This window comes from the organism of the source record quoted next, unplaced genomic scaffold (assembly GCF_019419815.1).
Source record: "Pyrus x bretschneideri cultivar Hongxiangsu unplaced genomic scaffold, Pyrus_bretschneideri_v1 Contig25, whole genome shotgun sequence".
Taxonomy (NCBI): domain Eukaryota; kingdom Viridiplantae; phylum Streptophyta; class Magnoliopsida; order Rosales; family Rosaceae; genus Pyrus; species Pyrus x bretschneideri.
The window spans coordinates 3,719,950-3,735,252 of NW_025999557.1; the positions used below are offsets into that span (position 1 = coordinate 3,719,950).

Below are 15,303 nucleotides of genomic sequence, written 5' to 3' on the forward strand. Positions count from 1 at the left end.
GTACATGACTTTTTAAAACCCTTTAAAATCAATGAACTTTTGAATACATCTAAATTTTAATCTGTAGAATTGCAAAAAGTCATAATTGAATGCCAAGAGTTTTTTAGACCTTTTAGAACTAAAAAAAAAAATGTCTTTATTCAATATAGGCTGACTTTTATTGATTCTACCTGAATTTGTATGAGAGGTGAATTATCGCAATCGAACCTAATTCTATCCTTGAGGTAGAATACCTTAAGGTACATGTTGATTATTCAATGTAGTGTATCTTTAGAAAGTCTCGTAGCGAGTTTGATACCGATTTTATAGGTACTAGATCTGATACCCATTTTTTAAGTATTACTAGGTTTGATACCCATTTTTTAAGTATTGTGGGTTTTCATACCAAATGTATAGGTGCCGAGGTGGGTTTTGATGCTGAATGTATAGTTGTCGGGGTGGGTTTTGGGTTTTGATACCGATTGTATAGGTACTGTTTGTGGAATTTTTGATACCAAATGTATAGGTACCGTAGGAGGGTTTTGTCAAAAACATAATAATAATTCTAGGGTGAATTGTCAATTTAGTTCTTGAATTATTACCTGAGTGAAAATTAGGTCTCTAAACTATTTTTTCAGAAAAATCAGTTTTTGAATTATAAAAATTTACCAATTACATCCCTAATATTAGATTTTAAGCTACTATATTCAATTTTCCGTCAATTTAAGTCATGTTACTTGAATATGATACACATTGGAGAGTAGCTTGGTAATTTTCCATAAAGATATAGTGTATGAAGTTTACTTTGTAGGGTAAATTAGACATTAGATTCGCAACCTATATGAAATGGTAAGGGCTTAGAGGCGAGAAAATGACGATATTACACTCTAAATTGTAGCAAGTGCCTTAAGATGACGAAAAATTAGATAAATTAAATGGCTTAGAATATATTAGTAGGGATGAAATTAGTAATTTTTAATGAATAGGGACTTATTTTACCCAAAAAATAATTCAAGAATCTAATTTTCACTAAGGTGATAGCTCAGGGATTATATCGACCATTCACCCATAATTCTATGTTTACCATCAACGGCAAAATAGTCATATAAATCAGGAATAAATGCAAAATTATGGTTAAAATCGAAACAACATAAATGGTGGGTTAAACCAAAAAGTAGCTATGTTGATTGAGCCTAAATCAAAATATCTTTTTTTATCTTTTTATACAATATATTTCTACTCAGAGAGAGGAAAGGTGAGAAGTATGACACTGTTTACAGCATCTACTTTGCAAGTACTAAATGCACCGTAGCTTTCACTGATGGAGGATCATCGAAGATATTGGCGGAAAAAAATTCATCAATGAAGATTGTGCATGTTAATTTAATGAACAAACAATGAGCCGTATACATGTAATTAAGTCACGGTTTTATTTGTCCGTATTTCTCAAATTTAAATCTGAAGTCAAGATTTTGTTGTATTGTTTAAGCTAACTTTCCCAATGAATGAGTTATGGGAAAACATAGTACTGTTTTTGGTTCTTTTACAAAAGTTCCATTAAACTCTCAACAGTTCCTTGTAAAACAGGGAACTATTATTATTAATCGTCCATCTGGTAGCTCATCTTGGCAAGAATTATAGATTTAAACTCAGTATTTTGCATATATATATATATAAAGCTCATATGGGAAACAATCGTGTAAGGTTGTCAACAAACCTGTGGAAGGGAATGAAATGAAGTATAGATATGCTGTTCAGAAGTTGAGCTAACAACACCAATACCGTTTGACCTAACCTTTATATTTCTCTATAAATAATGGTTTAAATTTTCATGAAAAAACACAGCTTTTACCTTTGCATGCAACAACTGCAAACTTCATTCGTCCTATACATTCGTTACCATTAATTTAGCTAGCTCCAAATATGGTGGTCGATCATGGCTTCCGCCCGGCCTTCGTATTACCACTAGTTCTGGTCTTTACCTTCTCATTTATGAGCTCCAAAACAATAGTTGCGGGGGCTCGCTGCCTTCTGGAGACTTCCTTGCCTCATGTGCCCGAGCTTCCGAAGCCTGAGCTGCCACCACTTACCAATTTCCCAACGTTGCCAAAGCCTGAGCTGCCGCCGTTGCCTAAACCCGAATTGCCAAAGTTTCCAAAGCCTGAGTTGCCACATGAGCTTCCAAAGCCTGAGCTGCCACAGTTGCCGAAACCTGAATTGCCAAAGTTTTCAAAGCCTGAGCTGCCGCATGAGCTTCCAAAGCCTGAGTTGCCGCCATTGCCTAAACCCGAATTGCCAAAGTTTCCGAAGCCTGAGTTGCCACCACTCTCTAAAGCCGAAAATGCACCAAAGCCAGAGGGCCTGAAATTGGCTGAAGTGCCCCATGTTCCAACCTTGCCTGCGGTGCCTCAACTTCCCAAGCCTGAATTGCCACCACTTCCCGAGTTCCCAACGTTTCCAAAGCCTGAGCTGCCACCATTGCCTAAGCCTGAATTGCCAAAGTTGCCTGAAATACCAACTCTTCCCCATCTTCCAACTGAGCTACCAAAGCCCACATTACCCTCCATCCCTTCACTCACCCCACCTCACAAAACAACCCTTCCCTGAATCATATGTATATGGGGGTTGATTAATTTATTTTCCTCACTACTCATCTATATATCTCAGCTGGTTTTATGACATCCATCCTTACAGATGGATTATACTACTTATGTATCTTTGTAATCATTAAGTTCTCTTGAGTTTCTTTCTGATCATGTACTTGCTCATATCATTTGATGAGTATTATTTTAATGTTATTCCTAATTGAGTTTGTTATTCTTCAATATCATCTGGTAAAATCTAGATTCAGAAAACTTAGCCTTATATTTATTTCAAAACAAAAATCTTGTTGTTAATTACAACTTAATTGATACATATATATTCTCCAAAGCATCACAAAACAGAAGCACTACAAAATGAACTCACTATTTTGAAAGGGGCCTGTCCTTTTGTTTCTATTTTTTACAAGTAAAACGAATTGAATCCAAGATTCAACCCTTCATAATGGTGACGAACATGACATCCTCATAGAACACACTATTTCAGCAGGCGCTATAAAACTACTCATCCCCCTTCATATAGGTTTTCTGTAATGGGAAATGCATGCTAAGGAATGGTAAGACTCGTAAATAATAAATAATAAATACTTATGTGACTCAATAAGCGGTAAGACCACTTCAAATTACTCGTAGCAATTTTCTTAAAGACCATGGAAAAGATTTCGTGAAAATTCAACGGTCACAATTTAAAAAAAAAAAAAAAGGTTAGCTAATGTTCACGGTTTTTATTTACTTTTTTAGCCATCATAAAACTTTTCTTTTTGTAATTTTTGTTGCATTATATGCTTCTTCAAGTGTATGAAAGACTTGAATGAAACTTTTTTAATCTTTTAAAAAACAAGAACAACTGGTAGTAAATTACGATAATTTTATTATTTTTTTATTTTCAGCTTATAGATTCCATAAAGGTACCTATGTGACTGAATAGTAAAGCCGCTTCTAATTTATTATAACATTTTCCTTAATGCTCACAATTTTTTTTGCGAAAAACTCAACATTGAAAATGTGAGCCAACAATTTGTATTATTATCTAGTGATATTCCTATTTATTTGTAAGTGAGAGGTCTTAAATTCGATTCTCACCAAACACAAATTTAAACCACTTTATTCGGAAAAAATGTGAGCCAACACGATTAGTGTTGGGAATTTGTACAAAAGATCATCATAGACCTATTTTTGTGTCCTTTTCAAAACATGGTAAACTTCTTAATGTTCTGACGCAGCAGAAAAAAATATAATAGAAGGATTGACAAGCGTCAAATCCAACAACATAAACTGAAGTTCATCAATGTTCCAGAGTTCACCAAAAAATAAAGAAAATCTCCAAAGTTGAATTGATAATAACGTGAGTAATTTGAATTACTAACTCCAAGATAAGTCTTTCTATAGACATCAAACCCTAATTCTAGTAGTTCATGGAAATCTAATGAATAAAGGAAACATAAAAGAAAATTGTAATTAACTAGAGAAAAGGAAACCTAATTCATGTGGGACAAGTAAAGATAAAATTACCCAAAACTTTTCTACTGTTCTCTTTTCGCTAAGTTTAGCCAATTTAATCGACCGCTATGTGGTCCTACACCATGTTCTTGTAAGACTTTTTTTTCAAGGATCATGTAAAACATTTGGCAGAAGGGTGTTGCAACCTACAAAATAAATATTGCAACTTGCGAGAACTCAATATTATATATAGAAAGGGAGTATCTATCGTACCGTACCAAAATTAAGGTCTCAGTGTCATTTAAGATATATCATGATGGTTCAAAATTACACTCTAAGGTCAATTACATAAATATGATAAGGCTCAAGTTAATAACAAAGAATGACTAGATTATAATAGGCTTACTTTTAGCTATGTCCCTTGGAATTCGATTTTAATCTCACTTTGCTCTTTGTAAATAAAAAATTGTCACTTTACTTTCTAAAACTCAAAATTCGCTCCACTTTACCCTCTGATTTGCCACTTGAAACTCAAAATTCCTCTCTATAATAATTTTGCCTAGGTCAATCAAGAAGAAGATGTCATTGGCAACGGTGAGGAGCACCATATCTCAACGACTATGACATCCTGATTAAAACTATTCCTTCTAGAACCATCAACGACCTCCACGAGATCGTGAAGCGGATGGTGGTGATAGGGTTCGAGAAGGAGTGGTCGTACATCAGTTGTCGGAAACTTTCTAGAAGGAAGCTTTGTCGAGGTTAGGGTGCAGAAGTTGAACTTGAGCATCGATGAGGTTTAAAAGACATCATGAAAGGAGCTCGAAATGTTATAATGTACTTGAAAGTCTCATTAACCTATTTATAAGTTTGGGATAGATGTGCTTTTTTAATAAATTGCTTATGCTATACTTTAAGAATAATCAACTGCAAAACAAAGTAGTTGAGCGTTTGATAAACTGTTTTTTAAAGTGTTGTGAGTACGAAAAGTAGTGTCTAAAAGAATAAATAATGTCATTGTTTAAAATTAATGGACTTATTACAGGAATTAAAAATATTCTAAAGGTTCAACTTTGCTTTTTATCAAAACAGTTTTTAAAAATAACCGACATGCTGCTTTTAAAAGTTTCTATCTAGAGGTCATTACTTTTAAAATAAGCAGTATATTTTATTTTTAGCAAATACTTTTTTACTGCTTAATTTTAAATGAAGCAGTTTTTGGTGGGAAAAAAAAAATGTAATACCAAACTAGGTCTAAATTTAATTGAATATTGTTACTATCATTAATTTTTTATTAATTTTATGAAAACTTACTCTTTTTATTACGTTACCCGAACATTCCAACTATCTAACATTTTCTCGTTAACAAGTCTTGAAATACGTGTTAAATCTAAAATAGTGAATGTGCTATACTATTCCCGTACGGAAGTTTTGAAGTCTTTTAACTTTCTTCTTCTTTTTATTGGTAAACAAGTCTTGAGTGCAACTAGTTAGATTAACTAACACAAAAGAGCCGGAATAGAAAACGTATGTCCTCTCCCCAAGATTAATAGATTTGCACTCAATATTTTATACATACAAAATGCTTGTATGGGAAACAATCTTATACAGTTGTCAACATACTTGTGGAAAGCAAAGAAATGAAGCATAGATACGCAGTTCAGAAGTTGAACTAACAACACCAACGCCCATTGACCTAACCTTTGAGAGCTCCATGTTTTTCAAGGCTACCCAACTCTTTATATATCTCTATAAATACTGGCTTAGATTTTCATGCTAAAACACAACTTGTACCTTTGCAATTGCATGCAACAACTGCAAACTGCATTTCTCCTATATAACTTCGTTCCTTTTTAATCTAGCTAGTTTCAAATATGGTGGTCGATCATGGCCTCCGCCCGGCCTACGTCTTACCACTGCTTGTGCTCTTTACTTTCTCACTTATGAGCTCTGATAAAATGGTTGCGGGGGCTCGCTTTCTTCTGGAGACTTCCTTGCCCCAAGTGCCAGAGCTTCCGAAGCCTGAGCTGCCACCACTTCCCAATTTCCCGTCGCTGCCAAAGCCTGAGTTGCCACATGAGCTTCCAAAGCCTGAGCTACCGCCATTGCCTAAACCTGAATTGCCCAAGTTTCCAAAGCCTGAGCTGCCTCCACTACCTAAAGCCGAAAATGTCCCAAAGTCTGAAGGCTCCAAGTTGGCTGAAGTACCCCATGTTCCAACCTTGCATGAGGTGCCTCAGCTTCCAAAGCCTGAATTGCCACCACTTCCCAATTTCCCGACTTTGCCGAAGCCTGAACTGCCACCATTGCCTAAGCCTGAATTGCCAACTCTCCCCCATCTTCCAGCTGAGCTACCAAAGCCTACACTGCCCTCCATCCCAACCCTCCCCAAGGGCGCACCCCTCCCTTCACTCTCCCCACCTGAACACAAATCCACCCTTCCCTGAATCTTACATAGGGAGGTTAATTGACTTGTCTCGTAATTTATTTATCTATATCTCAGCTGGTTATATGTTGCGTCCATCCGTACAGATGGATTATACTTGTGTATCTTTATAATCTTTATATATGGTATCTTGAGTTTATTTCTGATAATGTACTTGACTATTGATATTATTTGAAGAGTACATGTTATGTTAATGTTATTCTTATATGAGCTTCTTGTTCTTCTGTCATCTCCTGCATGTGCTTGGTGCTTGTGTGCTGAACAATACTCGAACCCAAAATTTTTTAACAGAGCAAAAAGACATGTAAAACTTGTAAAAAAAATTGTAGCATACCTTTCTGGATTTCTCCAAACGACGTTTTGGTCGTTCGTTCCTAAAAAAAAAAAATGTATCAACGCAAATTTGTATCAATTCGTCAATAAACGGGAAGACGATTGAGCTGGGTTTTTTGAAGGTTTGGAGTGAACGAGTGAGTCGTGACTGTTTGGACTGAAAATGAGCATTGGGCCTGGTCAGGATCCAATTCTTTATCCTCCTAGTTTGCTTGCTGGGTATTTAATTACTTTTGATGTGGCGTATTTGGGTGGAAATATGACCAATTAACGAACTAACAAAACTACTTGTTACATATAACATTCTGTTGTTGCATCAAAACATATAAATGTTCACTAATCTAACTAACATTAAATTCGGTAAAATGAAATGGTTGAATAATTGAAAAATGAGATTATCACCAACGTTCACATTGAAGGACGGATTTTGCAGTTGGTTTTTATAGAAAAGATTTTCAATGGCAAAGTCATAGATACAAGAGGATCAAAACTCAAGTATCCAAGTGGGAAACTTATATCCTTTGCCAAAGTCACACCAACCACTTGGACCTGAACTGAGAACTTACTTTGGAAGAAATAAGCAGTTTCTATAAAAGGCAGGAGACACATTGAAGAAATGTCACTCAACTTAACATACAAAAGGACTTCTAAGATCTCTACAACCTCGTTGCTAATTTTCCCTTTGTAGTTCAAACATTCCTTTATATTTATAACTCTGCTACTTTCCCTTGTAGTACTTATTTCCTGTATTAGAGTCCTTTCTCAAAACATTGCCAATAACTGTAAAAACTTGCCTAGAAGGCATTTCAACTTGCCCGAATAGATTTAAACTTTGCCTGATTGCTTGTATTTATCATTTACTTTCGAGTTATGGTCCCTTGATGTTATTTACTGTCCTTTTAACTAACATTCCATAAGTATTTGCATACATTTTTCTTATAGTTCTCACTTTATTTTACTTTGCTTTGCTTTCTGTCTTTACTTTTCTTACAAGGATTGCAAATTGATTTGAATCATCAATGATCAGTTTGTGTTCTTTGTTTTGGCATTCAATACAAGAGAAATATAAAGTCCTTGTCTTCAAGGCATAGAAAAGAACTTAAATATGGACTTAACCCCTCCACAAGAAAATCATTTGATAAGAAGACTAGTTTACTTGTGGCACAAGCAAGCGACATATAAGACATCTAAACTTAAACAATCTGTTAGTCTTAGCTAGCAGTGGCACACCTGAGAACAACTAATTTTGTAAGAGAGTCTAAGAGCCGACTCAAGGCTTTGCTAGGGCACCTTCAAATTGACAAGAGTTCATCGCTCACGCAGGGGAGAGTTGTGTGCAGATCTCACATCCAACAGTGACAACCGTGTGGAATGAACAAGAGCATAATTAGAAATAAAAATTTCATTATTGAGTGTCTAGAGATAAAAGTTGGGCGTAGAAGGTCCCCTAGTTATTTGGTCATATATGAAAACACATGTAATGGTTGAAATTTGAAAACACGAACATATCTATAAAGGAAACACAATGTGTAAAACACAAAAAAGCAAAAATATTGCTCCCTAGGAACAATGATCCTTTGTCTTCGTATAACATTAGATCTATAGCCAACAGGCCTTGTGGCAACAAACACAAGTAAATTAGTACTTTTAGTCGTCCTCTTCACAACCAAGCATCCGAAACCAAACAGTCGAGCGTCGCTCAACTACCAAAGAAAAATGGTCATCATTTCAAACTTCATCTAAAGCTTTGACATTAACGATACCTCCAGTAATTAGAAATCACCTCTTTCGAGTAGCCCAGAATTCTCCTCCGATGTCTGCCTCAATAAAGTCTGCCAGTGCACTCTGGAGAACCACAATAGCAACTCTTCTTCTTTATCTTGCCATTAGAATCACGAACCTGGTCTATCATATAATTGTAATGGTAAGTCAACTCTTGCAAAGGAGGAATGTTCTCAGCAGCAAAGAACATGATGTGAGGAATTCTAGCGTCATCATGATCATAGAGGACATTTTGGGCATAAAGATTAGGAGAACAACTATGGTTGATAAATCTTCCCACATTGCCGTACTCTACTGCATCAATGGTGAATCCACCTTCCCCCACTACTCCATGAGAACTTGATTGTGCATCAGGCATGAGGGTTGAAAGTCCATCCCAAAGAGAATTGTCGCTGTAGTTATTCCCAATATCAAACAGGTACTCATCATTCCCAGTTCTTTCTTCAGCTTCCTTCTCTTCCAGGAGCTCTCCTATATACTCACATATAAAACTTCCCGAAGGAATGGAATTTAGGGATCTCACTCCCCAACCCCTTGATTCAGTTTTGAAGATTTCAAGCTGAAATTTGATACCACGCTGGCTAACTCTATTGTAACAAGAAGGAGGACACTTACAAGAAGGACCACACTCATACACAAGGGACTTTGCTTCAACAATAGCACCATTGAAGTTATATGGGATCTCACCTCCGTTCTCAACTGCACAAGAACATTTCTCAGAATCTGAGCATTCAACAATACAGCTACAACCCTTGGGAGGAACTGGGCGGCACCAATCTGGATATATCATGCTAGTCATGTATACAAATGGTGGAGGTTTCTCATCATCTATGGTATTCACAGCACAGATAGGAATGGACTCTTTCCCTGCTGAAATATCATCAATGCATAGACCTTCCCGTACTTTATATTTTTTGGACTTCTTCACTTCTTTCCAAGCAAGCTCTGGTTGATCTCGGATTCTGTCAAGTTGAAACTTGAAAACAAGCTTACCATGAGACCCCATATCCTGCCAACATTTCTCTACCAAATATAGTCCGTCATATACATATGTCTTACTTCTTCCTTCTTCAGAGCCACGGATCACTCTAACAGGATTTTTTTCATCCATACTATTCTTTAAAGCAAGGTTTCCCCGTTCAAGCTTCTGATCTTCAGGTTCCTTATCAGTATTCATCACATTTCCTCCTTGGCCTGTATAAATCAAGGAACTTGAATTATCCAAATCATCCGCATAGCCACCAGATGCAACGATACTGGTTGCAAGGATCTTCCCACCATGCTTTACATAATCTATACCACCTTGAATCTGGCGATGAAGGCCAACAATAGTAAGTTCCACTCTGTAATGAAACTCATCGCCAACTTCAACTCCCGGCACAGTTCCCAGGATTTGTTTGCCCGTATTTACATATTTTCCTTTATCCTTGAGGATCTTTGCAGCTGAATAATCAACCCTTTTGCGAGGAACTCCTCCTTCCTTTGACTTGCCCTCTTCCTCCCGCAAAAGCTTCCTACAGAGAGCTTGGAACAAACGCAATGTCTCCCTCACCGTGTTTCGGGTATTATCACGAACTTTGCTAGTTGAACTACTAGTACCAAAAGGAGGAGGACATACATCAGAACAACCTGATCTTGGACTCACATAAAAGTCTTCTTTCTGGTCAAGCTCAAGAGAATACTCCTTGTCCCAGATAACAAGCTGACGTGTACCTTCATAAGCACTCATTTGTGATATAGGAAGAATATTCTTTGGAGACTTTCCTCCAATGTCTGAGTCAGCTTTTTTCCTGGAAACAGCCTTAGATCCTTCTATCTGACATTTCACATCAAGCTTCTTTTGTTTTCTTTCGCTACTTCCACCTTCTAGTTTATGTAGGTCGCCCGCTTTTCCCATCCTCCACGGACAGTTTGACGCAGTCATCAAACCCATTACAACCGCTTTTTCCGACATAATTTCCGATCTTTCAAAATCTTCTTCGTGCAATTGATTATGATAATAAGGTTTACTTAAGCCTGTCTCGCTTGGACTTTCCTTTGCATGGTATACCACCATCTCCTTCCCCACTCCCTCCTCTGAATGTTCAACACTCCCTGTGTCTTGAAATACATCGTGTCCTTGAGAAAGTTCATGGCAAATTTTTTTAGCATCTTCTGAAACCACGTTCATTTCAGAATTTACATCATCGTGCCTTTCCAATTCTTGTACAGCATGTCCCTTGCATTTTGGTTGAACCTTGTCCCCAATTAGTAGAGAAATATCCCCTCCATGTTCACTCTTGTGAAACTCCCTATCTTGAACATCCTCACCTGTTTGTCTCACAGTAGTCTTTGTTGTTTTCAATGATGATGGTTCGCCATCCATAGCAGACCTCTCTTGACCAAAATTCTTCGCCTCCAGGGCAGGATTTCTTCCACAAAGAGGAGGGAAGTCCCGAACGGCTGATACTATTCTTCGAGGAGGATATTTTTTAACTGCAGTCTTCTCCAGACCATTTCCATTAGAAATGGAGATGGATCCATTGGGTGGTGAATCAGGCAGAACAGAAGACATCTCTTCATTTGGTGTAGCCACACCAAGCTGAAGTGGGTCCTTCAACGAATCAGATATTTCATTCAGCAATGCATTTAAATCCACAGTCTCCACGGTACCAAAAGCCTTACCATTATTCAATGCAGTCTCATTGATTGAACCAGCAGGTACCATTCGCATTTCAACCCTTTGTTCATCATCGTCATTACCCCCACTAATCAAAGGCTCAGCAGCAACAACAGAAGCTGCCTCTTCAACCCGTCTCGAATTCTTTAACCCATGTAGATCATTTGGCAAATCAGAAATTTCATGCTCTAAGGTTGCCACTGATTCAATTCTCTCCACAGTACCCGCATCCTTACCATTCATCAAGTCAGTCTCATCCACATGATCAATTGAGCGCCCGAGCTTGTCAACCCCGCGTGCATCGCCATTTTCACCCCTACTAACCAAATTTTCTGTTGGTACACTGTCAAAATTTCCCCCAGAAGCAGCCCCCTCGTGACATCTCAAATTTTCCCTTAACTGACCAAACCGTCCGCACCCCAGGGGAAAATCACGAACCGCATAGACTGTACGCCTCTTTAACTTAGGAGCACGGAAAGAGCACTCTCCATTTTCCATGGATCGTCCCAATCTCCCCTCAGAATGACTACCATTAAGTGAAGCAATTCGCCTCGAAGATTCCGGATGTTGCATCGCTTCAACGACCCCCATTCCAATTCCAAATCAAACTAAAACGTAACGATAATTGCTCAAAAACCTAAAATTCATAGTAAATCATTACAACCACAATTATTCGCAACGGTCGAATCTAACAACAAAACCAATTAAGGAACAGCTACATATCTCAAAACCTACAGTAATTAAGAATAACAGCGATTAATTATATACTAATTAATCTCAAAGTATAAACAAACAACGATTTAAAGTAGAAACAGAGAAAACGAACGAAGAAAAACTTACTAGTCGACGGATAATCCGGCGTAGCAGTCGGGCGATTGCAGGAGAAGTGCGATTTTTGAGCGATTTGAGAAGAGAATTAGGGTTTCGGGGAAGTGATTTGGGGAGTGTTTGGCACACTCTGCAAGCTTAGCGCGCGCGTCAGCGGCGATCTCGCGAAATGACGCGATGTGAGCAAGGAAGACGACGACCCCAACGATTTATTTTCCTTTCGCGGAACGCGGCGTTTTGGCTCGGAGGTGTTTTGGGAGACGTTTCGTCACGTCTCCCAACAAGTGACATGGCGTTCATTGAATGGCGTGAGAGCACTGTGTACTTTATTAGTACTTAACACATTAGAACAACAATAGGATGCGACTGGCACACCGTCACGTAACGTTATATAACGCGCTCGTAAAATTTCAAAAAGACTTAATACCTTGTGAAATAAGCCTTGATGAGTAATGAATGAACGTATGAAGGGGATCTAGAACTCTAAAAATGACTTGGGGGTTTATATAGTGTTTGCATTGGAGTCTTTGGAGAAGTTGTAACTTGTGAGCATTAATTATAGGCATAACTTGAGAATCTACTAAAAGATTACGTTGATCCCACTTAAAATTTAAGTTTGATTTGGAGTCAGTTTAAGAATACGACTAAATCTCAATTATATTCAAACGATAAATTTTTTCTTACGGGCCAAGTTTCATATGCAGGTATTACATCAAGGTGAGCATTTTGAACCCTAGAGGCAGTTTCCATTCGTAGCATAGATCAAAGTTAGGCACTCTCGTAGGACTCTTAGTATTAACAGCGCGAGGAAAGTGCATAAAATACATCTCCAGAAACTCAGTAAGTGCCTTGTAAGCAGGTGTGACAGATTAGAAAGTGTGCTACCAAGACACACCCTCTGGTTTTGCCTCCATCTTGTATGGCAGTGGCAGATGCTGTTGGATCTGTTAGAAGCTTTTCTCCGTGCACGCTTATGCCTTGGAAGGAGAACTAATGTCGTGACGCGTACTCTGGTGGTTGGGGTATGTCTGCGCCAGATCTTTGATATGTTTGAATGTCTCTTTGGCGTGGTAAGCAGAATGAGAATGCTCCATCGGTAAGATGGGATAATTGGAAAGGAAATGGGAGCGTTTTCCAAACCCAGTATTCCGGCAATGTTGAAGTCTTCCTGCCTGCCGAATTTTATGTTCTTGGTGTCATAAGCAACCAAACACAAGTTTTCTATAGGCTGTGGTCGCCCTCTGCTTGGCAAGAAATAGAAAGTTTTACCTGCAAGCAACAACGAAAGCAAAAGTAAAATACGCTATCCATGTCATTGCGAATACGTGGATCAAAGGTATTATAAAACACGTAGGATGTCGTATTTTAGAAATTTCTTGTAAATGTACATGCGCACACACACACATATACATATGTATCTAACAGATATCAAATCGTACCTGCGAGAATGGAGCGGACCTCTTGGCCACCCATGACGCTGTGTCCCAGGCGCAGAAGTGCAAGGGGAATGACGATTGCATTGGAGAGGCTTATAAGATTCGGATTGGCTGTTAGGGAAAGGGTTGCTTAGTAGGAAAGCACTGGTGTTTGTGATAATCCTCGCACTGTGTCCACATGAGTTTGCTTCCAGTGTCAACATACAAGTAGTATGATTTGAATGATCTTGCTCGAAAACTCGTGTTGAAAGTGACAAGGCCAACTGCCACAAGGTAAAAGACCGGAGGGTAATATTCGAGTTTATGAAGGATCAAATCATCGAGAGGGTTGTGTGCAGTTTGTGATACATTGGTGGTGATGGTGCAATGGTAGCATCAATATGTTGAGCTCGGAGATTAGATCGGTGTATTAGTCTGTGAATTTCTTCTTCAAAAGAAATATTTCCAGGGTAGAGTGGCGACGCTGCTGAGTATATGTGTATGAATTCGACGCTCACGCCATTCGGTTTCCCTGCAGCAATGCAAGTAAGCAAGAAGCTAATTGACAGGATGCAAATAACATGATGAACTGCTGTCCCTTCCATTTGACCAGTTCTTCTTCCTTTCTTCTTTCCGGTTAAATTTTAAACATGCTAAAGTTTTATTTTTATTTTTTTATAAAGGAGGACAACTGGTGACAAGTTATTGTTATCCACCATTTTCGGGGGCCAAAAAGACTAATAGTGGCATTTCAGCCTTCCCATGACCACAAGTCTAGCCATGCTAAATTTTGAACATTCTAGATTGGTTCGTCAAATTTCTATAAGAACGTTCATGTCTTTGACATAATGTATGTCTTCTCATCTCATGTGCCGTGAGGGAAAAGACGAACCGTTTTACTATGCATGTATTGAGCCATTGAAAATCTTTCAATTGATGTTGAAAATTATTACTATAATAATCATTGATTAAAAATGAGAAACACACATCTTTTTTCTTTTCTTACACATTCCTGTTTAATTTTGTCCATTGTTATCGTTTGATTTTGTAGAAAAGCTTTGTACTGATCGTGAAAATTATTACTATCCTAATTATTGATTAAAAATGATAAACACAATCATTTTTTCTTCTCTACACATTCCTGTTTAATTTTGTCATTGGTATCGATCAGATTGGCAGAAATAAAGCGGATGTGTAATAAACTAAAGGGGGAGTGTGAAAATTACTTCCCTTTAGAAATTCTCTACGCACGGCACTTGTTGGTGTTATTTAATATTGATAGTGTATCACTAACACGTTGACAGGTTTATCATTTATAATTATCTATACGACGTTCAATTTGGGAATTTAACAAAGATTTTTTCTAACAAAAAAATGGATATCTTGTTCAGAAAAGAACTTAATGAAGCAAAATTTCGTCTACTATCTTCCATTTAAGTACTGTGAACCACGCCCATTAGACAAACAATTATGTAAAATAATTTATGTACTCTTTTTATTTCTACAACCTTGTGTTTATCAAGTGCAAAAAGTCGCGAAAAAATACTTCTCGAGATAAAACGAACATTTTTTGCTCTTTTTCTCTTCTGCACGCTCCTGTTCATGGATTGAAAAAAAAGTCGGGGGAAAACACTTTCACAAGGTAAAACAAGCATTTTTTTTAGCATCAAATTACTAGGGAAAAAAAAACAGTTTTAAAAAGAATTTAAGCTGGAAAGCAACCTACTTAATGAAAAAAAAGTAAACAATTGGGGAATTGCCAAAGAATATGCTGACCTAGCCCATTTCCTTCGCAAAACGATAACCTCCACAGCACCCGTC

The 15,303-nt window shown here is 37.7% G+C and overlaps 3 protein-coding genes across 3 annotated transcripts; 2 read left to right on the forward strand and 1 right to left on the reverse strand.

Moving 5' to 3' along the window:
* Positions 1 to 1,820: 1,820 nt before the first annotated feature.
* On the forward strand, positions 1,821 to 2,735 carry LOC103957193 (protein PELPK1-like). Its single transcript, XM_009369304.3, has one exon. The coding sequence runs from the start codon at positions 1,903 to 1,905 to the stop codon at positions 2,584 to 2,586; it is 684 nt and encodes a 227-aa protein (XP_009367579.2). The 5' UTR covers positions 1,821 to 1,902; the 3' UTR covers positions 2,587 to 2,735.
* A 3,077-nt stretch (positions 2,736 to 5,812) lies between these two features.
* Positions 5,813 to 6,694, forward strand: LOC103957276 (protein PELPK1). Its single transcript, XM_009369421.3, has one exon. The coding sequence runs from the start codon at positions 5,894 to 5,896 to the stop codon at positions 6,464 to 6,466; it is 573 nt and encodes a 190-aa protein (XP_009367696.2). The 5' UTR covers positions 5,813 to 5,893; the 3' UTR covers positions 6,467 to 6,694.
* Positions 6,695 to 8,279: 1,585 nt separating this feature from the next.
* LOC103957194 (histone-lysine N-methyltransferase, H3 lysine-9 specific SUVH6) lies at positions 8,280 to 11,382 on the reverse strand. Its single transcript, XM_009369306.3, is given in 2 exon segments — positions 8,280 to 11,221; positions 11,224 to 11,382. Coding segments are annotated over 2 exon segments (2,625 nt in total). The 5' UTR covers positions 11,248 to 11,382; the 3' UTR covers positions 8,280 to 8,620.
* Positions 11,383 to 15,303: the final 3,921 nt, after the last annotated feature.